Raw genomic sequence first — 26,603 nt, 5'->3', positions numbered from 1 at the left:
CACTAAAACTGCTTCTACGGGGCCATAACAAAAGCTACAAGGTAATGGAGCATTTTATACATTGTCGTGTTTCTTTAGAAATAAATAAAGGACAAATGGTGTATGACAAATGATTTATATAGCGCCTTCATAGACCTAATGGCCACCAAAGCGCTTTACATTTTGCCTCACATTCACCCATTCATACACTCATTCATACACCGACGTAACCACGACGTAACGATATTTTATATTGCAGTAGACTCATTACATGTTTTTGCTGCAAAGATTGTAAAGCATATACAGCAGCATGTATTGCAGGAATTGTATGACTGATAATGTTCATTTTATTTGCAGTTCTGTCATTTAGTGAATATTTGGTTGACAGCTTTTTTTTAAATGATTTACATTGAAATTTTTATTCTAATGTCAAATTTATTCAACATTTTGCAGAGATATGTTTATCTAAAGTAACTTGCATTGCATTCAAGATATACATTTATTTCATACTTTTCCTGGGAATCAAACCCATTACCTCGGCATTGCTCTACTGTTTGCTATAAGAATGCCCAGTATACAATATAACTGCTAAATATAACAGAAAGCTAGAAAAGAACCAGACACAGAACTGTCAAAACATGATTACATAGAGTTAAGAACTTTTGAGTATGTATGGTAGCAGTACTAAACAGATGAAAAAAGAAGATCAGCATTGTTACTTGAAAAGATCCTAACGATCGTCTCAGTGGAACATAGTCTGTAATTTCAAGCTACTTCAAGAAATGTATTCTTCTATTTTTTCTAAAAGCTTTGTTGCAATATCCATTGCACTTCTAGCATTATCAACGCTGAACTGCTTGTTTGGAATGTGAGGAAATTGGTGATAGTTCGGATACTGCGTTTTTTTGCCATCGACACCAAGTTCAGTCAGTTGCCTCACAGTGTTTGGTAGATCCGTCAACTGTGAGCTGTAATGGGAAACCTGCTGAGCAAGGCTAGTTATTGAGCAGTTTTTGGGATGCTCTCCACTTCTCCTGTACATTGCTGCTATCAGGGCTTTTTCCACAGCCTGATGCACCTTAAACAGACTCCACTCTGAGCAATCTCCTCCAGTGTCGTTGTGAGCTGCTCTGATGTCACATTGAGCCTGTTCATACCAGCGTTTTGCCTCTCCTCTGTTAGGCCTTGGTGTTTCTCTGTGGTATGACCAGAAGTTATAGTGTCTTCTAGAGTAGTTCTGATAGAATCTCTCACGCCCCCTCCTGTGTCTTCCTGCCTCTGTGTTCCAGGTGTCATAGAAATCTCGAAAGTCTCTCCTGGTTGAGGATGTGCTATGTGCAGTTTTCCCTTTTTGTAGTTCCTCAATTCTTTTCTGCAGGTATTTGAAAGCCTCATGGGCAAGTTCTTCGTTGCCTGGATTCTTGTCTGGATGCCACCGGAGGTAGAGACGTTTAATGGCTTTTTGTTTGTCCTCATTTGACATATTCCAGATTTCATTTAAGCTTCGGTCAATTTCTCTTTTGATTTCTTCAAATGTCCCTGGAAAGAATGTTTTGGGTGGAGGTCTGGACAACAAAAGGCGTTCTATATCTGTGCAAGTGGACCCTGTGTTGGGTGGAGGCCTGGATGCCAAAAGACGTTCTATAGCTGTACAAGTAGACCCTGTGTTGGGTGGAGGTCTGGATGCCAAAAGACGTTCTATAGCTGTACAAGTAGACCCTGTGTTGGGTGGAGGTCTGGATGCCAAAAGACGTTCTATATCGGTGAAAGTGGACCTTGTTGACACAGTTGCCTTCTTTTCTCGTTTAAATTGGTAAAGGTCAAGGGAGCTTACTTCAATGAAGTCATCAATGCCAACTTGTATTTTATATCTGGCAGGAAATTGTCTTATTTGTCCCAGTGGATCATCCAGTCGGTTGATAACAATGGCATAGAAATATTCACCGAATTCGTCCTTGCTGAAGCCAACATACTCTCCACTTTCAAAGTTGTTGAGGAAGTTCATATCAAGGCAGTCGTGCCATTCTTCAGGTATGAGACATCCAGGTTTCGGTAACGCATCATGTCCTTCCTCGAGGCCACTGTTATGAATGCCATGATTTGCCAAGGTTTTCTCAACATCCTTCATGTTATCACACAGCAAAAGATGCCCAAGGACTGGAAGGCTTGAGGTGGTCAGACAGTTCTTGAGAAGAGCATTGATTTCTTTTGTAAGACACATATTCACTTCATTTACTACTTTGGGGACCATGTCATCATTGTGTTTCAAGTAGAAATTGCATCCATCTTTCCTTCTTTTCACATAAACATCTGTTTTGGATTTACTACCTTCAATTGGCTCATGGTTTAACAGAAGTTTAGTCTGAAGAGTTTTGCAACAGATAATCTGAATCTTAGAAAATATTTCTTCACACTTTCCTGCAGCTTTCGACTGTGAAATCCCACCTTTGCTGTCTTCTCTGATGAGACAGACTAGTCCATGAAGAAATGCAGCAGAAGACAAGTGTTTATCAAACCAGCCACTAAATTCACATCCCCCTTCATCACAATATTGGACACTTGTTTCCTCCAGATTTTCAGAAACTACATCCGAGAGAAGTTTTGGACGAACTTGCTGAGGAAGCAACTGCAACAATGTTTGATGTTCATAGTGATCACTTCCAAGATGACAGCAGTTTAATTTTTCCAGCAGTTTCAGCTTGGTTTCCAAAGGACCCTCAAGTCTTGCAGGCTGGAAGACTGTGTCATTGAAAAACAAAGTGTTGGATTCATAGAGTCTTCCGTCTGTTGATGGAAGATAAAGTGGGTTGTTTCGGAAAGAGGTTTTGTTCTGTTCCTCTTTCAGCAGGCAAAACAGCTGTTGTACAACACGCTTCACAGCTTTCTGCTGATTTGGCTGAAGGCTCTCTTTGTCAGAACTATCAGAATAGATTTCTTGAAGAACAGTGATATATTGATTGACGGTGGGCCTCTCCTTTACACCTATCTTCCTGAAGAAGTCTTCATATTTCATATACTTTGATGGAATGCGGTACAAATAAGGCCTAAACTCAAGATCATCGTTTATCACAAGTGCTGTCTGCTTTGCCTTCACAAGTTTTGTCCTGTTTTCCACCAAGATAATGGGGAGGTCTGAGAATAAAGAGGCATCAAAATTGATTGACTGCAGGTATGCATATGATTTGCTAAATACTTTGTTTCTTGTTTCCAGCAATGTGTCAGTGTGACACTGAGACGTACAGATGTTTTTCAGATTAGCAGCTATTTGTCCAAGGGGTGGAGTCTCCAAGGCTCCGACATCCTTCAGTTTCATTATGAGATGTGGAGAGAAGTGTTCTGAAGGTAGGATTGGCATAGATGTCCATATCAGATAATGGTGATCACTGTCTCTGTTAATCAATGATCCACTGATTGCAACAACTTCCCTCTCTTGAGCAAAGGCCTTGTGATAATCACAAAGTGTTTTCTGAATTTGCACTGGGAAGATGAATTTAATGTTAGCAACTCTGTTCAGTAAATTTGAGTTTTTGTGATTACTCTTTGACAAAACAATCCTAAACAGGAGATTTGATCTTTCCTTAAGGACATCTAGAGGAGTGTTTCCTCTTGTTTCAGATTCAATTTGTTTTGAAAACTGAATGATTTGCTCATCAGACACTTCATGTTTCAATCCAAGGTCCTTCAAGAGATGATGTGCTTCAATAAGTTTACCTTGGAAATTGTCCCAAAACTTTTTTGGCACAAATCTCTCTTTTGGAAGCATTACCCTGTAAAGGGGTACACTGTAATCATAGAAGTACGAAGCCACCTGAAGAGAGCCATGGATGTCTCGAATAAATCGGACGTCTCTCAATGCAGAGACAATCCTACAGTCCACTGGTCTAAATTTCACTAATAACCTCATGAAATCAAGCAACTTGGCCTCTTTCATAATGTGCACAGAAGGAAGAATAAACCGTACACAGAACTCCAGATCATCTAGAATCCGAATGCTTAGAATTTCTGACAATTCTAAGTTTATCCAGCTGTGCTTGAGGAAAATACAGTCACATCCATCAACATGGTACAAGTTTGGAAAATCATTCTGATGCTCAGTATTTAGAATGAAAATCATTCTGTGTAAATCAATCCTTTCCTTCTTTCCAGTTATTGACTCAAACAGGGGCAAGGACTTGAGCATGCCCACATGTCTACTCCTTTTATTGGAATCTCTGATCCCATTCTGTAAGAAGCGTTGAAGATCTACACATTCATCTGTAGACAGCTTCTCAAACTGTGAATGAGGTACATGACAAACCTCTTCTAAAACAGCACTGCTGTCTCTTGTTTGCAGGAGCTCTGGATTCATATACTTGAAAAGTAAGTCTTTGAAATCAATGAAAAAGCTGATGTTTAATTTCATGAACCCGAGTTTTATGAGAATGGAAGCAATTTTTTCATCTGGCTTCAGAATCACTTTCGATACGTTCCCCATTGTTTGTAAGAAATGTGTGTTATTTTGACTGGGACAAATGACTGGTAAAATAGGACTGTCATCAAAGTGCTTTTTTATCTCACTGTAGACATTCATATTTTCATTTTGGTAGAATTGCTCTTGATCCTCAAAGAAGCTCCATAATGTTTTCAGCCATTTTACCGTCTCTGTCTCCGCTTTGTAAAGCTGGCACCTTTGATCAGGTAATGACTGACTGAGGAGTTGCTCAAGTTTCCCTTTCAAGTATTGTGCTGCCATGGCAATTGTTAGTCCCTTAATATAATTTCCCTTCTGTAGAATTTGAATGTGATTTCTAATGACTTCATAATCTGCAAACAGTTTGTGGTGTCCTTGAAAAAGACTGCTAAATCTTGATATCAGCTTTGGGGATTTCGAGTCAAAGACTCTTAACACCTGATCTTCAGTGAGTAGAAGAGGCAGCCCATTGAGGTAATGCACATTTTTCTCATTGGCATTTGTCAAGCAGAAGCTCAGAAGTTTTGAACATCTTCTTTTATTTTTGATCAAGGTCTGGTTGATGGGCAAAGGCAAACTACTTGTTGTCTGTGAAGGATCGTTCAGCGATCTTTGCTTCAAGAAGTTAATCGCTGTTGAAGGGCTGACTTCTGTCACATTCACACCTGCTGATTTGAAATTATTTTTTATTTCATTCATTTTGCAGGTGTTTGGCACTAATTTCATCCCGATGTCATCTAAAATTTCAAAAATTCCTTTATGGTCATCAGTTGAAAAATATGGACAATCTGCTGAATGTGGATCAGATGGACTGCACCAGGTAACTGTGTATTTCTGTAGTGAGAGATGTGATGACTCAACAGAAACAGCGTGTACAGTGGGTATAACAGGAAGATCACATCGGCTGATTGATCTATAGACCTCATGGATCATCTCATGCCAGACTTTGTCTACTTTCTGTGCAATGCATGGAAAATAATTAAGGCAAGAAGTCTCTAGCTCTGACTTGAGGACTACAAGAGTTGTAGGTGTATCCTTCTTTATGAATGAACACAGACCTAACAGGAGGTAAGCATAGAGTGGTGAAATGATGTTTATTTTCAGTGACTGGTTCCACTCAGTCTTCAGACTAGCACCATCCTCTTTCCACAAGTCCCTTCTAGAAGAATCTACTTCAAAATTTGCATTCACATGGACTGGTAAACCAGTTTCTCCAGGTAATGGCAAAGAACAAAATGCCCTGCCAGTAAATGTGTGGTTAAATGAGCTTTCCCAACATGCAGCAAGAGCAGCTTGAGGAACTTTAAAATGATCTTTCTTGATTTTTCTCTCATGGATTTGTTTCGAGAAACCAAAGCTCTCTGCAATGACCCACTGACTTTGTTTGATTCCAGATGAGATTTTCATGATGTAGATGGTTTTGCAGGGTTCTGCTGTACCTGACATCAGGGATTCTCGAACATGGCTGTGAAAGTTTTCCTTGCTTACCATGTTCTTCTCTGGGTATGTCTTTTCAACTCCGAAAAGACATTTTGTTTGTGTTCCATCTTCACTGATCTCCAAGAACTGTATTTTTGTGATGTGTTTCAAGAAGAGAATTAGTCCTTCAGGATCTTCAGTCAAGGCATAGTAAAGTTCCTTCATGTCAAGGTTTGTGACTGCACGTCTAGATATTTCAGATTTTTCTGCCATTTTCTCTGTCCTGAGAGGGAGCCTGAACATGGTTCCAGAATCGAGTGGAAACATTTCTGGAAGAAAGGTATGATAAACATCCTCAAAAGATTTTTTAAATTCCTCTTCCATTGAAAACATGCAGCCTGGGGACTGTTTTGTTGTACCTTCCACATATTTTAGATTTGGATCAGAAATGCAGAGCCATTTGTCACCAGTCAGGATAGATGGACAATCTGTCAGATGATACACAGAATTGAAGCCAAGTCCATATTTTCCAGTTCTCCCTAAAGAGCCATGTTTTCCTCCTTCCCCCAGCTGTTGAATACCTTGCAGATCATCATCAGTAAATGTTCTGTTGTTGTACACACAAAGAGCCGGGCCTTGAACCAGTTCCCATTCCTTTCCAAATATCTTTTCTGTCTTATGTTTTCTTTTGTCCCACACAAAGTGAATTTCTGTTGCCTCTGCATCATCAGCATTTTGAATGAGCTCTTTCAGAATATCCTTCTTAGATGGATATGCATCAATTATATTTTTTATTCGGACAGTTAGTTTCTCTGTTTGTCCAAATTCTTTTACATGAAGGGAAAATCCACTGACCAAATGATTTTTCAGAGTATGGTGTCTTGTTGTCATTACACCAAAATGACAGGCCACAGAACGAGGTATCAGATCATGGACGAGCTTGACACCAGCTGAGACAGGCATCCATGGGCTGTCATTAAATCTCAGCTCTTTAGAAGATGTTAACACACCTCTCTTATCAGGTATGAGACAGTTTGTAAGCTTTTCAACTTTGATTTTGTACAGCCCTTTTATGAGTATTGCAACACACTTATGGAGGTCTGACATGGAAAGAGGTTGAGATCCATTTAAAGCCTTCATTTTATGAAGTGCAGCAACAAATTGCTCTTTTGTGAACTGTTTTTTGATGCCAAGGTAATGCCATAGCCTCTCAAATTTGGAGAAGATGCCTGGAAGCACATAGAGATACGGTTTCACCTCAAATTGTTCACTTCTGGCCACTGACCCCACATTTACAAAGTGATCCTCAATAAAAATGAATGGAAATGATTTTGAATGACCAATAATGGGATTGGGATCTTTCTGTTCCAACAAGTATTTGTTGAGATATTCATAGCAAGAGTGAGCCATGTTGAAGAGAGCAGTATTTTCAAATGCATTGCAGTGTTGGTGTGCTTTTAACAGCTGCTGAAGCACCGTCTCAACTGGTGGATTTGTCAGTACTCTCAATTTTTGGAGAACTGGATCATAATTGTATTTTTGAAGGTTTGAATGATCAACTGTGAATTCTGTCATGCTTACTAAATTCTGACAACTGTCATTATAAACTTCAGAGGGTTTTTTAAGAACGGTGGTGTTCTTGTTTTGCTGAACTGAAGGAACTAAGGCAGGAAGGAATGGTATTTTAGACAGTGTGTGCCAGTGAAGAGAATTCACATCTTCTGAGGAGTCTTTCATTGACTCTACAAGGCACTGAAGACGTTTACGATATTCAGATTTATCCAGTTGCCAAACACTGGATATTTTCCCAGCTCTTTCTATGATATCCTCTAAAGGGAGGCGGTCACTCAGCATTCCCAAATCTGAAAGTCGTTGAATCCTTTTTGGTGAGAGAAAGTCCTTTTCTGTTCCTTCAAGAAAGCGTCCTTCCTTAAGTTCATACAAACAAGCTATTTTGCCAGACGGATTCACAAGTCTCTTGATTAATTGAAGCTTCTTACAACTCTGCGTTGGTATACAAGGGTAGCTTTTCAGTAGGTCATCAACAGCTGGATCATTCAAGTCAATGGCATTCAGCACAAGAGTATTTCTGCTGTGTGTGTCCACAGAACTCAATTTCTGAAAAACAATTTTGTAAAACTCAGGCCAGTTGATTGTTCTTTGTTTGATCTCTGGCTCGAAACCACAATCAAAGAAACTCTGTCTTACCCATGATGGGAGAGAAACAACAGTGGAATATGAAGCTCCCAAGCTCAAGAACACCTTCATGGCAATGTCTCCAATTACTCGGCTCTGCTCAATTTTTGGATTCAGAAATCTCACCTTGTCTATAGAACACCAATTATGTCCATTGCTGAAAAGCTCCAGAGATTTTCCATTGGCATTCTCCACAACTGATGAGTAGAAAGACTCAACCATGGGTAAAAATGCTTTGCTTACTGTCTCTGTGTTAGGCCAGAATGTATGGAAGTTATAGTTCTGGATATGTCCATTTTGGGCCATTTTTTTCAGCTCAAGCAATGTAGTGATGTAAGCAGAGGTTACAGCATCTTTCATCAAAGCTTTGTTCCACTCAGACTTCACTCCCTTTTCCCATAGACTTTTCCTATTAGATGTGACTGCAAAAGTTCCATTGACATGGACTGGAAGACCCGTATCAACTGAGAGAGGAAGAAAGCAAAACACCTGACCTTTATGCTTCAGGCTTTCATCAGGTGACCATATGTTAGTTTTTGCCTCTCTATGCAAAGGTACAGCGATACCTCCAATTGGAAATGAAAACAAATGTTCTGTTTTATTTCTTCTCTGGTACATTTGCAAAGACTCCTGTGTCCCAAAACATGAGTACAAAAGCCAGTACTGGGTGAGGGATTTATCTGAGTTATCCTGAACTATTTTAACAATATGTGCTTTGTTGACATCAATAATGTTAAGGCATTTGATATCACTATTTCTGAAGGTGTTCTCGATCTCTTGGAGACGTGTGCCATTCGAGACAGCAAATGAATTCATGACTTCTCTGGATATTTTGAGAGGAGTCTGAATCTGATCATTCCTTGGAGGAGTTGATGCGTTTTCAGGGATAATTTGAAGGGACATGGATCTAATGCTCTTCAGAAACAGTAGGTGTGTTTGTGAGTTGTCAGTCAAATGATTTATAAAACTCCTAATTCGCTCCTCATCATATACCTTTGAACTGATCTCTGACTTGTTGGCCTCTTCCAGAGTGCGAAATGGTAATTTAATCAAGGTGCCATTGTAAGCTTTCTTGCTGTTTTGCACTGACAAATCACAATCAAAAATTCCTTCATAAGATTTCAACTGTCCAGGAAACCTTTTGAACAGACGCTCCTGGAATGGGTCAAGTTTAATTCCTGGGTTTCCATTGCTGAGAATGTGCTTTTCCAAATGGGAGACATTTGGATCAAGAATAAGAAGGCTTTTTCCACTCAAAATCGAAGGAATATCACTCACATGGTAAACAGCATTAAATCCAAGCCCAAACTTTCCAATCATCTCAACTTTTTTTTCCTTTGATGCTGATCCCACCTTGACAATGTTTCTCCAGTCTTCTTGTGAAAAAAGCTCATTGTTGAAGATCCAAAGGCATGGTCCATTGCAGAGAGCCATTCCATGATCAAAGAGTGTTTCAGGGGGGTCTTTGTGTTTTCTGAAGTCAAGGAGGAATTTACATGTGGTTGCCCCAGCGTCCTCAGCATTTTGTAGGAGTTCTTTGAAAATGTCACTTTCTTCATCATACTCTTTAAGAATGTTTTTAATTCTTTGAGTAATTGGTTCAGATTGTCCACATTGTTCTATACCAAAGGACTCTTGCTCTGCTTGAATGAATTGGGGCTTTAAGATGCGAGTACTTAAGAATGGGACTTTCAACCATTTTGCAGTGATGGGTAGAACTTCTTCATGAATGACATAGAACTCCTCATCATCTTGTTTCAGGTCATCAAGCCCTTCGGCACTGATGTCACAGAAGACTGTTTTGGACAAAGGCTGCAGAGTAAAGTTTTGACTCTGTGCCATGACAGGCACAGGGGTACTGTCCTTCAAAAGCCTCTCATTCTTTCGCATCCAGTCAAGAATGGCAACTGACACTTTAAGTTCTGTCAAGTCTCCATGAGGAGGATGCCTGCTGTCAATTCTCTGTTTTATGTCATGGAGTATGTCTTCAATCTCCTCTTCATGCAGCGTTTTCTTCACACCAAATTTTGTTAGCAGGTTTTCATATTGCAAAAACTCTTCAGGCACTTTCTTGATGTAGGGGCTTAGATCCAATTCAGGTGGATAGGCTAAAACTATATCTCCAGGACAGACAAACTCACTTTTATTCCATATCCAAGGGATGCTTTTTGCATCCATTAAATCTGCGAAATTTCTCATGTTGTCTTGCATGAACTTGTAAATATTGTGCAGCTCGGTTTTAAACTGAAAATCTGAATTTGGGTTGGCCATTGATCTCAGTGCAGAGAGGTTCTCCAAGACCTTTTTAGCAGGAGGGGGCTCATGAAGTCCAAGAATTTTGCAGATATGTCCTGTTAGCTCAGAGGTAAGTGGCATTACATATCCAACAATTGAAGAATACTTGGAATCTCTTACTTCAGTCGGCTTATACAGACCTCTCTTAAGATTTCTACAAATGCTTCCATTCAAAAACTTTGGATTTTCACAGGGAACCCACTGCTTTTGCATTATCTTTTTAACCTGCTCCTTTGTGAATTTGGAAAGGAAATCATTATTATTCAGTACTTGAACAAGAGTATGTGCCTTTTTTAATGCCTTATCTGGTGAGTGGACACAAAGCTTTTCAATATAATTCATGACTTGGAGTATTTCTGCTGTTGATATTTCTTTTTGCTCAGTCCTTAGACCAAGGCTTTGCAGACTCTGAAGCATTTCCTCTGTCTTTGTGTAAATAGGTGGGGGAAAGCAGTCTGCCTCGAAAAGATCCTGAAATGTCTTGTTTCTTGGATCAAAAACATCTGAGGCATGTTTCTGTTCTCCGTGATTTGTCTCAATAAATTTGAGACTTTTAGTTTTCATGAGCAGCTGCTTACTTTGTGAGAGTAGAATTCTACCATTATTTAATATCCAGGTCATTACTGTCTGTTCCTCTCCTTTTTTGAAAGAGGATTTCTCAATAGAGTCAACCAAACGAACAGCCAACTTAGCGGCATCTAAGAGTTCAATATTCAGAAGAGTCAAAAGTCTGCGATCAGCTTCATTTGCACACTTTACAATGGTCTCAGGCATTGGCAAATCATCTGGAATAGCTGGTTTGGTGGTCGAAACAACTGCTTGCTTTGATTGAACTGCAACATATTTCCCAGACATCATTCTGAAGATTGGCAACATGGAAAGCAAGTTCCTTTCAGCATTTGATAAAGAGTCCAAAGAAGAGAGGTACACTTTCAACTCCTCTTTTTCACGTGAAGAAGCAGAGTCAATGCCTTTGATGACCTGATCTCTGTGTGAGTTCACAAAGACTTGTAAAACACTTCTTGGTGAAGCAGGAAGAACATACCTTTCAATGTCATGATGTCTAAGACACTCATCTCTTTTTATGACTGTACATCCCACCATCCTTAACACATTCTGAACATGATTGGACAAGCTAGACACTGTGCTACTCTGAAAAATCAATGTTGTGTTTCTCTGCAACCTTGCTAACAGTACAGAATTGCCAGAACTCTTTAGAGGCTCCAGTGGAATTAAAGGCATATCAATGAAGTTGTTTAACTCAATCAATTCAGTGCTGAGAAATTTCCAGAATTCAGCCAGCCAGCTCTTTGGCGGATGATGATTCTCTGCCATTTTCCATGTCACATGACCTTGGGTCACCGTCCAGTCCATGGGTAAGTGCTTCTTGGTGAGTGCAACAACATCTTTAGTATCCAAATTTATTATGTTGTATGTGCCTGAAAAAAAGTGAAATGATCAAGACCAAATTTCACAACATGTATTATATTTATTAAATATTTTATAACCACTCCTGATAAAATATATGAAATAGTTGTCTTACTCTTTGTTGCTAGTTTTCTTAGTTGCATAGTGCAAACATGGCTCAGATCGTTGGGTATAAATCTTTCTTTACAAAATGGCAGCAATGTTCTAAACAAAGAAAAAAATGACTTATTAGTACTTTTAATACAAAATATGAACGCAAAATAATTCAAGTAGGAAAGAGAAAACTGTATCACACCTTACCTTGGAAACTTCTCATTGTCGATCAAAACAGTGTTCTGCTCTTCATTGCTAAATGAAGTGAAGGTTCCATCACTGAGAGGCAGAAGCTTAAGACCTTGTAGCTCTGTGTACTTCTCATCACTAAGAGCTAGCTCAAGAAGAGAGTATCTGTCATCTTTACTGAGGTTTTCAGCCTTACTTCTGTGAAGGACATTTCTAACATAAGATGGAGTCACCCATGTCAAGGTATCTTTTTCAGGGAAGATTTTTTGAACATCTTTCAAAACATGTTGTGGGACTGTGACCAGGTTCTCTCCTTCAGCAATCAATAATCTTGACACTGCAGACATCGTGTCAGAACATATATTGTTGACTGGAAAAACTGCCTCTGAGGGAGACACCCATATTTTTTCATCTTTGGCAAGGTGGAAGATCTTGTATTCAAACAGACCCTTCAGAGTGTCTGTTGCAACTTCATGCCATCGGTCTTTATGTACAGTTTTGGATAGGTCAGGCCAAAGATTGTACACAGTGGCAGCAGGCAGGGTTGAGTTTCTGGATAACTGAATGGCATCCAGGATCATCATAAGATAAACATGAGGAAGAATATCTTTTATAAGTAGCTCATTCCACTTTGCAGACTCATCATTTTTCTGATCCTCCTCTTGCCACTTAATGAACCTCCGATTATCTGTCAGGCCAAAGCAAGCATTGATGTGAATGGGAAGCCCAGTTTTGTTTGATTCATTGTTTGGAAGAGGCAGAAAGCAACTGAGTCGCCCATTGCAATGTGATCTGTCTTCATCAATTCGAAAAGCTGCATCAACTTGAGGGTAGAAGCTCAGCTTACTGGCTAGAGAGTCAATCTCTGGTTTATATCCATGTTTCAGAAGGCAAGATGTCACAAGCCACTGGGACCTTGTTCCTTCCATTTGATGGGGAATGTGTGATACAGTTTTGAAACAAGTTTTTCTGTCAAATGATTCCTGCTTGACATGAGAAAGGTCATTGTTAAATTGATTTGATGCTGACACTTTTAGCCTATTGTGACAGAAGCCATTGGTGTCAATATGCAACAAAGTGATGGATGACACATTTCTCAGGAAGAGAAGACTGATGTCTGCATCAGCAATGAAACTGTCAAAAAGCTGCGTAACTTTTGAGGAGTCATACAAGTTATCGGAGATCTCAGAAGCCTCATTACGCAGGGGGAAGCGGAAAAGCGTTCCTTTGAAGTATTGCTCCTCGCTGATGACCTTCTCCCAGGAACAACTGTCGACATGACTGACTACGTTTTGAAAGGGCTGGAACTGATCTCTCAAGTTCAATAGGCTCTTTCTGTCCTCTTCATCATCCAAAGACCATCGATAGCCTTCTTCATCATCTCCAAACATCTTCTTTTGAGGGTCAAAAATGGCTAGGTGTTCAGAACTGAATACACATGGCAAATCTGTAAATAAACAATAATAATATTTATTATTATTGCATGAACAGTATCTGCAAAGTTGCAGCGCTGAAAGTTCAGTGTAAGCAGAGATATCGTCTTTTAAAAATCAGGAAGTATATTGCCTACAAAAACGACTCGATTGGGACTACAGCTGGGTTTTAGACGTCACTAACCCACACATTTGCATCAACCACTCCCTCCGAAAAATGCAAAAAAAAGGGCATGCGCATATTTCAGCAGCTCCAGCTCGTCGAGTGTGTTGTTCACGCAGCTGTCAGGTCTTCTGTGCTCGAGCTTCCCACGGACGCTGTACTTCGTCAACAATGGATACAATTTATGTTTGATTATGTTCCTGAAAATGACGATCGTAATCTAGCTCTCTGTGCTGCGCATTTACGGAAGACAGCTTCCAGAATCTCCACGAGTTCAACACCGGATTCAACATGAAACTTTTACTAAAACATGAAGCAGTTCCGACTTTAAAACCAGAGGCAGCAGTTGTTGGGCCACAACCTGTAAGTAGGCTAAGACTTCATCATTTTAAATGTATTTGCATGTATAATTCCAGACGTACCCTTGTGTTTTATTTTTTTTCAAATGCCAGCGCTGGCTTTATTACCAGGCTACTAATTATGCTATTTTGTGTCTACGACAAACGCGCACAAACATGAATTTTGTATAAGTACTAATGTTGTAAATGTATTTTTCATGTATATATGTTTTATGACATTATTTTTGATTTGATCAAGAACATAAACTTGCCAACGCTGTTTGAGTACAGTATAACCAGGGTGCAATTTGTGAAAAAAACAGAGGGGGGGATGTTTTGAAAAAAAAAAATCGTAAAAATACATCATGAGAACATGAACTTCATCACTGCATTTGCAGGAAAAAAAATCTTATTAACTCATGAAGTATCCTAACGCAATATCCTCTAATAGCTTCCCACACATATGAACTGTGATCATGCCCAATGAAAAAACATACAATAATCAAATCAATAGATTAATAGGGTAGAGGCTAATTTATATCAGCCTCTTCTGAACCACGGATTGATTTCAAAAGTTAAACCACAATAGAAACAGTTTTACTGCTGCTGTTACGTTAAAGTTATAATGTTAACGTTACATCGCGATGCTGAGCTACAGTGAAATGATAGAAAAGACAGTTGCATTATCTATGTTTGTCAATTCGTCTCATTTGCAAAACCTCTAGACGTGCGTAAACGCGTCTTTAAAATTGAATTAACATTGAAATCACTCGCGCCAGATGTTCAAGTGTGAGTGACTAGTCTGAGTGAAACGCCGTGTGTATAACGTCGGCCATTCTCAGTGACTGGGACACTAGCACTGCTTGTCATCAAAGAAACGAGTAGTATGAAGCTGCAGACTCGGAGACCTGCATCTACAGCAACGATTGGTGAGGATTGTTCGCGAGGATTGTTCGCGCTGCGCTGACCATTGAGTGTCGCTAGGAAACACGTCGCGAGCTCTGTGGTAAATCCCCGCTATCTCGTCCCACCTTTGGTTTGTTTGGCTTCTGACCAGAGCCGTGCATCCTGATTGCATATCTGTGCACCTGTGCACTTTCGTCATTGGCGGAGCAGTCGGTCAATCCCATGTTTCCAGTAAATACGGCTTGTGATTGGACTGTACGTCAGCAGACAGCAAGCATTGGCCAAGAGCAGAAGGCCCTCCCTCCAGGCTTTGTTTTTAAGTTTCGAGGTTGCGATGCTTCATTTGCGCTCAGTCTGAGTTTCAGAGCTGCGTGACAACGCTGCCACAAATCACGGGAGTCGCAAGCTTGCACTTGTGAGGGCATAGTGGGTGTTGCCAACTCAGCTCAGAAAAAATAGTCTGCAAATGTAATGTAATATAATAAGTTTCGCCCTGCCGACCCTCAGTTTTCAGAGTTTCAAATCTTTTTTCACCTTTTTGCACACCAGTTTTTAGATCAACATTTAGAAGGTTTCTAATCTGGAAAATAAACTTAATACAGTGGGAGAACACTGACAAATTTGAAACTCTGAAAAAATGAATGCGCAACACTATAAAAAAGAGTGTTGCACTTCTGAAGAGGGAAAACTCAAAAACAAAATTATGTTTGCAGAGATTTTATTTTTTTAACCACTTTTCAAGCCTGCAAAACTCTGTTTTCAGAGTTACAAAACTTTTTTTCACTTATTCACACACCAGTTTTCAGATCAACATTTGCAAGGTTTCAAACCTGGAAAACAAACTAATACAGTGGGAGAACACTGACAAATTTAAAACTCCGAAAATTTGTTTCCGCAACATCGTAAAAAAATGTTGAAGTTCCGAAGAAGGAAATCTCAAAAACAAAATAATGTTTGCAGATATTTTTTTATTATTTTTATATTTTGCAAGCTTGCAAATCGTATTTTTCGATTTTGCAAAACTTTTTTTTGGTAAGATTTTGGAGTTTTGATTCATCTGTGAGCGCCATCTTCTGGTCAAATGTGGAAATTTATTCGGCACGACACTCACAGTGCATTATGGGTATTCTCTTGCTGTTCAGTGTACATCGGTATCGCTATAATGTCCACTATCTTTGCGGACACCACTACAAATGACTATCCCCTCAAATAGGGACGATTTCGGACACAGCCATGGCCTGAGTCTCATTGTACAATGTAAGGGACATTTTATTTTTACAATGTACTAAGACATTCTGTACTTTAGATAAATGTGTGTGTGTGTGTGTGTGTGTGTGTGTGTGTGTGTCAACCACCTGATTGTGTGTATAAATAACAAAAATGAGAAATGGAACTAGACTGCTGACTAAGCTAGAACTTGTCATCTATGAAGTAATCATTAAAACAAAGTCTCCTCTACCCAGTAACAGAAGAGACTGTAAATGAAGAACCAATCATATTATCTTTTCTTTTTGAACATATATCTGCTTGTTTTATAAAACATATTTAAACATTATAAACATGATTTTTTTGTATATAAACTCTGTAAGGTGCCCTTCTCATATCAGACTCTGTCTGTGTGTGAACTGCCTTTCTTGCAAGAAATAATACTTATGACTTTCGAAATCTTCATTGTACTTTAATTATTATTTAAGATCCAGGTACAAAATTTCCACAACAACATACTATCCATAAACAGTGTGTGAGATTAAAATAAGTGTGTCCCACAGCATAGTAAGTTGAAAAGAGTATGCCAGAAGTCCCTGGATGGTATACTATTTCCGGTGGATTTTCAAAGTGTGGATCCAAGCTCTCTATAACAGCTTATATTACCCACAACCCATTGCACTTTTGAGGAGGATCCAGTTCAGAAGTACAAACACGAGTAAAAAGTGTTGGATGTGCGCGACTGACGGTTAAGTAGAGAGGTTTAATAATAAACATTTAAGCTGATATAAAATATTTATGTAATGCTGCAACAACACTGTGGAAATTTATAAAGATCCATCTGGCCGTGAACTTTTAAATTCATCATAATGTATGAATATGAGAAGTCTCTCTGCATGAAAGACCTGCGACTGGCAGATCAACGCTCTTCTCCATTTCTCCTGATACAGTAGGAAATTAAATTTAATTAAATGTGGAGGATTTTATCTTTGACAAGATGATCGACAGGTCAGTTTATGTCAAAGGATGCGTGTAGCTAAGCGACAGAGAGCAAGCTGTAAAGATGCTATTTTATGACATGATAGTTTGTCCCAAAGCTACTACTAAGTAGACTAAAGCCCCATCCACACTACTATGTTTTATTTTAGAAACGGAGACCTTTTGCTACGTTTGCACCTCCCGTCCAGACTAAAACGGCAAAAATAAAGACCTAAAACTGAGAAGTTTAGAGCCGCTGCTGACCCAGTTTTCCGTTTGGAGGGTGTTTTAGTGGAGACGGTGAAACGATGACGCAGAGGCTCAAGCTCAGCTCTCTGATTGGAAACACACAACAACAGCCTGGACTAGGGATGGCTCGATACCCCAATTTTGGCTTCGGTACCATACCAAAACCTAATACCTCAGTATCGATACTAAATCGATACCACATTCGAAGAAAAAAAAAGTGAATTGAAACAATTTTATTAAACATTGCTTGAAACTCTCCACTACCATATGTGCAAAAAAGTATAAAAAACAAAACAAAACAAAAATGTATCAAAGTGTAAAAAATTTTTTTAGGTCATTTTATTACTGATTGATCTAAATTAATAAATGCTATATTGTTAGGCCCGGTTACCTAATGAATGTTGACAAATGTAGCTTAAAGGGTTAGTTCACCCAAAAATGAAAATTCTGTCAGTATTTCCTCACCCTCATGTTGTTCCAACCCCGTAAGACCTTCGTTCATCTTTGCAACACAAATTAAGATATTTAAGATATTAAGATCGCTCCTGCATACAGTCCATAGGCTTCTTGAGGGAATGACTCTTGCTGTCCCCGAAAAGTCATTAAAGACATCGTTAAAATAGTCTAAGTGACTACAGGGGCTCAATCTTAACTTTATCAAGCGACGAGAACACTTTTGTGCGCAAAAACAAACAAAAATAACGACTTTATTTAAACTATTCACTTCCTTCTCCATGAGCCTGTAGTCAGTTAACGTAGTGTGATTGCGTAGAGCTACGTCACACGTAGGCTCACTATTGGCCGACGCTGGTCATGTGTGTGATGCTTGTGACGTACAATAACAGAAGCTTACGCTATTAAACTAGTAACCTGACTCACGCAGAGGGAGAAATAAACCAATAGTTGAAATAAAGTCGTTATTTTTGTTGTTTTTTGCGCACAAAAGTATTTTCGTCGTTTGATAAACTTAAGATTGAGCCCCTGTAGTCACTTGGACTATTTTAACGATGTCTTTAATGACATTCCCTCAAGAAGCCTGTGGACTAGTATGCAGGAGTGATCTTAAAGGGCACCTATTATGGAAAATTCACTTTTACATGGTGTTTGAACATAAATGTGTGTTGGCAGTGTGTGAGCAAAACCACCCTAGAATGATACAAATCCACCCAGTGTTTTTTTTACAATCTCAATAAATCATATGCACTGTCTCAGAACGAGCTGTTCTGAGATTCAGCTCTTTGTGACGTAGAAAGTGAGCAAGGGGTTTGATTGACAGTGTGGTTGTGGCATAAACCCCGCCCTCGGTGATCTGTACACACCATCCTCCATTGTTTTTCAAAGACAGCCGGTAATGTCTCTTGGAAACATAACTTATCAACTCGTGGGTTAATCCTGTTGTTGTGGCTTAAAAGTTAATCCTCAAGTGTGGATCGTCGTCTACTGTTTGCGATCCACCGTCACCTCCAGTAACAGTAAAGGGGGTCGCACACCGGGCGCGCAGCGCCGCGCCGCGCCACGTCTAGAACAATTCACAGGTATCGCACATCGGACGCGCACATTCTATTCGCACGAGCTCAGTTTTGAATCAACTCCTGGTAGAAGTCAAGAGCTGCAAGATGGGTGAGTTTAAACTGGATGTATTATATATATTTTTTTTATGTTAAGTGAATAAAATAGCTGATGTTTGAACGTTATTAACCAAGTAAAAGTGTCTATCACCTTGTTAAGTCTGTTATTTTGTTGTAACGTTATCCGTTGTCTAGGCAACTACTTCATTGATTACTCCCTACTCATACTACTCCCTACTTCACTGATGACTTTTTCTTCGTCCATTTCGCTCCACTGCTACGCTACAGAAATTACCTGAAGTGTGTTGTGACCTGGTAAATCCAATAGGTGGCTCTACACGACCGTGAATGTAACCACGTGAGGCAAACGTTACATCGCCTATGCATTAATATTTCGCACTGATGGGTTTAGACTGGTACTTAATAATAATAATAACCCAGTTAGTGTATGGTTAATATGATAGAGTAGTGTTAAGGCAAAAATTCAATAAACAGACATCACTTCGTAAGAGACACTCTGAGTCAAATTAATAAAGGAAAAGGTTTATTATTCTTGCAAGAACAATAAGGCTCAATCACCAACACAGATCACTGCGAAGTGGAGTGACGCCCAGAACACAGGCCGGGGTGAAGACTAAATAGCCCTCCCCAAGGTTATTTACTGCAAGCCGAGCCTTCTCTGTAAATTTCCACAAACTTATAGGATTCATGATGCCAGGTTAGATTTACTAACCCCCTCAACCCCTCCCAGTCTAAGATGACCCCTGACCCGGCCGGTCCTCTGGTGCCTAGCTCCACTCTTGATAAGGGAGAACAATTAATACATGTGAGATTAAAATTTCCACAACAATTCCCCCCTGTTTATCATTAGGTTACCCATAATCATAATAATAAACAAAGACAAATTTTAAGCCCAACATCACATTTATACCCTTCAATTGATTTTCGCATAAATGATCACTCTGCTTAAACATCTGTTGAAAAAAGAGTATTTGTAAAAGAAGAAAGCTTAAGGCTGTTTTTGCGGAGTAAAGCTCCATTAATTGTCTAGCAAGCAAGTAAAGCATTTTATTTGAAGCCGGGCTAAATGAATAATCACTGTTATTGCACTCCTGATAAAAATCAGACCCTCAGTCACTCCAAATATATAAGAAATAGGTTATAGATTAGCAAGAAAAACAACCAACAAAACCCCATAATTGTTCCAATATGATATTAAAATACACCAAAATGCAGCAGTCCTATATCGCTACAATTGGCAGTACCGTCTGGATTATCCAGCACACCCATCCTCCCCACATAGACATGAACCACCCAACCCATGCCCCATTAGCATGTTCAGGCTCCTTTACCGCCTGTCTCATGTGTTCAATCCACCAGTTATGTTGTCACTCTAGTACAGACACATTGATCAATACATTTCCTATATTTGCACCAATCAAATCAATACTTGGTTTGATTCAACCAAAATCATCAAAATCATTACAGAAACAGATTCTCCTGTTAAACTTAAACCATCAGTTAGCAGGTGGTTCCTCCAGGTGTGTTGATCATCTCGTTCGCCCCATGGACGTTCCATGTTCACCAGGGTGACACTTTGCGTGCCGTCGCAATGGTCTTCCCACGTCGGGAGGGAGGCTGTTACTAGCACTAGCCTTTGACCCCTCACTTTATGCTCTATTGGATGGTTGAGGCCTGCTGGTGTTGTCTTAAGGTGAGAGGCTTCGACCCAGTTGTCACATTCTCTGATTCTTTCAAGGTTTTCCTTAATTCACGACCGCACCCCCACTGGAGTGAACCATTTCTTGCCTGCTTTCACCTGCGAACAGAGACCTTAACTATTCTTGTTAGTGACAACATCTATTAACTCATCTGCTTGTCTGGCCGGTCTTCCCCTTTTAATGTGACCTGTGGAATCAATAACCTGAAACATTATCACTGGATCTTAATATCATTCAGAGTCCTTTTCCCTCTGGGAAACATTCAACTCATATTGCTCATGTCCTCAACATAACGTTTATACATTTGAAACAGAATCAGTTCTGTTTGCTGCAATCCATCCTGAGATTCTGTAAAAGGAAAATCTTAGTTATGCGCTGCGCAGGTGTGACACCGTTCCACCACACTAATAACCCAGGCCAGGGTAGTTAGCCAAATTCATCCCTAGCCATTATTTTATTAGACACATTCTGCTCATGTCTTAAAAGTCCGCATGATCTGTAGAGAAAAACAAATGGCGAGGTTATTTTCAGATAGTAAAGTACACTTAGTTTCTTTTGTCCGCTGTGCTGCCATGGCCTTCGCTGCTGCCTCTGCCCTGGCGTCTCCTGTTGAAACAGTCCTGAAATTGTGTTATCAGCGTGTGCAGCCCACTTATAGACAGCAACATTGCCCCACCTGTGCAATGGCTTTCAGCAAATTTGAACCCCTCAGTAAACCCATATTTGGCAATTGTTACCATCCCCCTTTTGATGCATGACCCAGCTCATGCATCAATTCAAATTAATCTAATTCTCCAATCAACACTAACCCAAACAGCATCCTTCAACTAATTTTCGCCCAGACATCTTTCTCTGCCTCTGAAACAAAAATATTACTTAAAGGCCCAATCTCACCTTCTTATCGAAGTTTTTTGAAGGGCAACGGCCCTGAGTCTCAGCGAATCCTGCTTTTCAGGCCTGTTGTTTGGTCTCTCAAGTCAGTTATCTACAAACATTTCCAAAGTCATCAATTGTTTCTATCAGGTCAGGTCGTGCTGTACAGACTTAGTCTATGTCAGTCAAACATGTCCCCCTCAGTTCATAATTGTTAAGGACTCTCTTAATAATTCGATATTAACTTAGCCATTTTTCTTTGTTGTTGCCGTCAAATCTACACCCTTTTCGGTGATCTACCCCTGACAGACGTCCATCAACAAATTCACAATTCCAATTTACAACTACATCATGAATGACAAAACTATTACTACTAGACAGAGCTTGATGACCAATCAACTTAAGCTCGTCAGAATTTTCCTTTAAAGTTTGTCATTTGCCTTGGCCCATCTGTGATGATAAAACTCACAAAAGCATAAAATGCTTTCACTATTAAACACACACACACACACACATACCTGACTATGAACTGCATATTTTCATATTCAAATCTTTCGAATAAGATTTTAAACTTTACATTTTCTTGTAACCTTTACCTAATTTTACATGGTTTCTAAACCATCTTTCAAAGCATGTCTGTTCATTATTCATTCGAATTTAACAAGGTCAGCTGGTTGTTTTGGTTCATTATCATTATTTTGCTTTAGCAGGCCAATAACAGAAAGACAGACACAGTTCCCTTCCTCCACTCAAGTCTCTCTCACTATAACAAAATAATCTTTTCAACAGCCTCCTAAGACTGTAACTTAGACAACATTTAAACTCATTACAATATCCTTTGACCATTCACCTTTGTTATCCAGACTTTTCTTAAATCTACAAAAGCTGTCTTTATCTTTAGTCACCACCATGTCTAACGACCTTTAGGAGTCAAAATTATGTTAGACATATTCTAAATCTACACTATAATTTTCCTTGCCCATAAGGTAACCGACATCCAAAAGTTTTATTGCTGTCTCCACAACAACTAATGAGAATCACTTCATGGCCCTGACTGAACCCCGAAAGCCCATTTCCTGTTAGCTCTTTATCTATAATCTCCATCAGGGTGTGGTCCCCTGGCATACATAGAGCTTGTCATAATGAGAAACAAGCCATGCAGTGAATGCGGTTTCTGGTGAGTGGGATAGAGGGACTTACGTTCCTGGGGCAGACTGCCGTGACTCCTCACAGCTCCATCCCCCCTAACGATACAGGATGCTGTTGGCCTCGCAGACACCCGTCCACTCTCATACCCAACCTCACATAAACACCTCCATCATGAGATGCCCAGTGTCTGCGTGATCCCCCTGCCTTAGGTTGCCTCCTATTTGGCCAAAGAAGGTCTTACCCGTCATCGAGATGACCACTCGTGCACACATGGTAACCGCCATTTTCTCAAAACCGTTTTCTTCAACAAAATCTGTTGTTTCTGGAGCTTAGGAAAAATATTCGAGAGTCACCAGGGACATTCGGACTGCCTAATAGTTGTAACACAGGGAGACAGGTTAATAACAACAGTATTCAATCACTTAAATCCATCAACCATCTTAAAAGCAGCAACTAGCTACTCGGTGGATTTAGATCACAACTGTACATTCAATGCACTTCATCTGTAGGCGGAGCCATCGGCCCTGCCCCTGTTTCATGGTGGGGACTAAGATCTTCAGACAAATAAGTTATTGGTTCACAAACAACCTAGTCAAAGATGTATCTTAGTTTCGTCTATTATTATTTTAATGACTTCTTGAAAGTCCTTCAGTTTTGCTTTTAAAACATTTTAAATACAAATTGCCTCTGAATGGCAATGATTTCTTTTAACATCTCTGTGTCTATGATCTTCAACTGAAACACTGTGTTTTAATACAAATAGCTTATTATCACTAATGACACAGCCTCAGATAACATCTTTAGCTGACATTGAATGAGAGAGAGACTGTGAGGGATTCAGTACTGGTACTGCACGCTCATAAACTTCTAACATCAAACTTTATCCCATCTCATTACAGCTTAAGGCATCTTTGCCAGAAATTACATACGGTTTCAAATAAACATGTTAGTTAAATTTGTCTTTTGCCCACATCAGGGAATTTAAGCATTACTAATTTCCTCTCAGATTGAGTCTCTGTTGCACTGGCAGTTTTCAGCCACAGTACACATCAGATTCAGATAAGCAAACTGTTACATTACAGCCCAAAACAAACTTATCTTTTGAAAGCTAAACATCAGCTTCTAGTTCTTTCATGGTCAACTTCTCAAGTTGTTTGTTTAATCAACATTCAACAACTGCTAATAAAGTACTGCTTCTGCTTATTTGTTCTTAAATAAAAATAGTTATTCTAGTTCTCAATAACGTTTCTCATTTCTCAATCTCAATTTTAATCGTCAAGTTCTCAACCATAGTTTAATATTTGACTTAAGTTTTCTCTTGGAGTTTATCAATCTCCAATTAGGATTCACACTAACTTTGACGAGGCAAGCACTCTCTGCTTGTGATACTTTTGCAGTTATTGTAAATCATCTGTGCGATTAGTCTCTCTATATCATCTAAAACCTTTTTACCTTTTAGTTACTTTGATATATTTTGCTACTTACATTAGTCATTCATTTTACATCAAACTGTAGGCCTATTCGTGTTAAATGATCCTGCTGACCACAATTAAAACACTCTCTATCCGCTCCAACTTATTGCACACACTTGAAGCAGTGTGTCCCATTCAGGAATGCACACAGAGCCACTGATAAGCAGTTCTCTGTATTCTTTTACAGTCCGCCAGTGGCGGATTTAATCACAATAGCATAATCTTCATCATCATTAATGTTGACAGATCATTAATTTTCATAAGCCGCATCAAAATGCTCAAAATATTCTAAGTTGTTTTCACAAAGTTTCTTGACTGTACTCCCAGCATAGCTGGACCCTTTAGGTTCAAACAATGGTTGTCAAACCAAAATTAAACATAATTTCAATCATTATTTTACCACTAAAATATAAAATTGTTCCCCATTCTGCTTAATGAAACATTCCTTATCTTTATATAACTGTTAATCATACTCAATGCCTTATTGTTTTATCTGAAACTTATTTTCATATAAGTTTAACTTAACCTGACTTAACAGTCGCTCATAAATAGTTCCATGAATTCTTTCAGAATTTTCTTTTCTCTCTACCAGCTTCCTCAAGCCAAATGTCCACTGTCTGTTCACATTTTTACATTCATGATGAACGCAGCCACAACAGCCTGTTTGCTTTTCGCTGCCCTGTTCCACTGATTCCTTCACTACTTTAGTCTGGTAGCGCTCAGTGTTCCCTCACTGGGAAAATCATGATACTTTATCAATTTTTTCTATATCCACACATTTCTGCCCATAATGTTTTCTCATTTGGCAAAACACCGGTCAAGCCATATCTGGCAAGCTTGCTCTGAGATTTCCCCATACTGGCTGTTTCTATTTCCCCCGTGGATTTTCCTTCGACGCGTCTAATAATCTGTCGGACGTCTCCAACAGATCCGATCTCTTAACCCAAGATCGGTCAAGGTGCACTACCAGCGCTTTATCTACTGAAAATCTTTTGACCCCGCTGCAGATCTTCAATTACCCCACAGATTAGAGTCCACCTGAAATCTCTTGACCTGCTTTCAGCTCTCAAGTGATCTCGGACCGTAATCTGGGCGAAATCTCTGACCTGACAAATGTCAATTAATTTCAGATTTACGAAAACTCAGTGTCCATATGAAATTTCTTGACCTGAAAACAGGTCTCAATTAATCTTGGACTACTCTCTTATTCGCAATTTACGAAAACTCAGTGTCCATATGAAATTTCTTGACCTGCCAACAGGTCTCAATTAATCTTGGACTACTCTCTTATTCGCAACCACCGAAATAGACCCCAGCCAGTACAGTTCCTCTCAATTATATACCCAATATAAAATGAATTTAGCTGTGTCTTACCAGGATGTCTTTTCTCTGTGCCTCGGGTTCTTTTTGATTCCAGTGGAGCCTCTCCTGGGCCTGATAGCGGTCGGCCCCTCTCTCTCAAGCTTACGAGGTAGAGCTGGAACTGCTCAGTCCAGGTGGCCAAACACCGTCCGCTCTCAGGTCCAGAAGGCACTTCCAAGGAATCCCATTCTTCTGACACCAATTGTTAAGGCAAAAATTCAATAAACAGACATCACTTCGTAAGAGACACTCTGAGTCAAATTAATAAAGGAAAAGGTTTATTATTCTTGCAAGAACAATAAGGCTCAATCACCAACACAGATCACTGCGAAGTGGAGTGACGCCCAGAACACAGGCCGGGGTGAAGACTAAATAGCCCTCCCCAAGGTTATTTACTGCAAGCCGAGCCTTCTCTGTAAATTTCCACAAACTTATAGGATTCATGATGCCAGGTTAGATTTACTAACCCCCTCAACCCCTCCCAGTCTAAGATGACCCCTGACCCGGCCGGTCCTCTGGTGCCTAGCTCCACTCTTGATAAGGGAGAACAATTAATACATGTGAGATTAAAATTTCCACAACAGTAGCCTATTGAAAAATGGATTTAAAAAGGCTATGTTTGTTTTACATTTTTTCCCCAATATGACTATTCAAGCTGTTAGGAATTAGGAAAATAAGGAATGTTAAATAGGCTTAAATGTATATTGCAGCACAGGGTGAAGTCAGTATGTACATTAACGACGATTTGAGACAAATAAATGCAATTTTAATATAAAACTATGCAAATGGCGCTCTGTGGCGCGGCAGGGTTTTGAACACGGTCCTGAGCCGTAGCTGGGCGGCGCGGACAGACGCCGAATGGCGCCGCCGGTGTGTGTACACACATAGAGAATAATGTGTTCGAATTTTGAAGACATGGCGCTGCGCGGCGCTGCGCTGCGCGCCCGGTGTGCGACCCCCTTTAGTGTATTTTATGATTTTTGAGCAAATAGTCTTTTCAGTTGATGTCAGCCTATTCAACAACAAAAGCGTCTAAAATTGTTGTCGCCGTAGGATGTCTGTGTATATAATTTAAACCTTGTTTGTATAGTAACCACACGTTTATAAATATATATATTTTTAAAGATATTGTATTA

At 39.6% G+C, this 26,603-nt stretch overlaps 1 protein-coding gene across 1 annotated transcript in view; it reads right to left on the bottom strand.

Annotated features, from left to right (window-relative positions):
- Positions 1-241: 241 nt before the first annotated feature.
- The window catches only part of LOC148978233 (sacsin-like), a 30,441-nt gene continuing 4,079 nt past the window's right edge, over positions 242-26,603 (bottom strand). Inside the window, exons 5-7 of the mRNA XM_089133546.1 lie at positions 12,068-13,496; positions 11,883-11,971; positions 242-11,778 (exon numbers count right to left, since the gene is read on the bottom strand). Coding sequence (XP_088989672.1) covers positions 755-11,778; positions 11,883-11,971; positions 12,068-13,496 — 12,542 coding nt within the window. The 3' untranslated portion in view covers positions 242-754. The remainder of the gene's footprint in view (positions 11,779-11,882; positions 11,972-12,067; positions 13,497-26,603) is intronic.

This window comes from Pimephales promelas, chromosome 7, assembly GCF_988280905.1.
Source record: "Pimephales promelas chromosome 7, fPimPro1.hap1.1, whole genome shotgun sequence".
Taxonomy (NCBI): Eukaryota; Metazoa; Chordata; class Actinopteri; order Cypriniformes; family Leuciscidae; genus Pimephales; species Pimephales promelas.
Note: the sequence above shows the minus strand (reverse complement) of the source record. Positions and strands in the feature narration are given on the sequence as shown.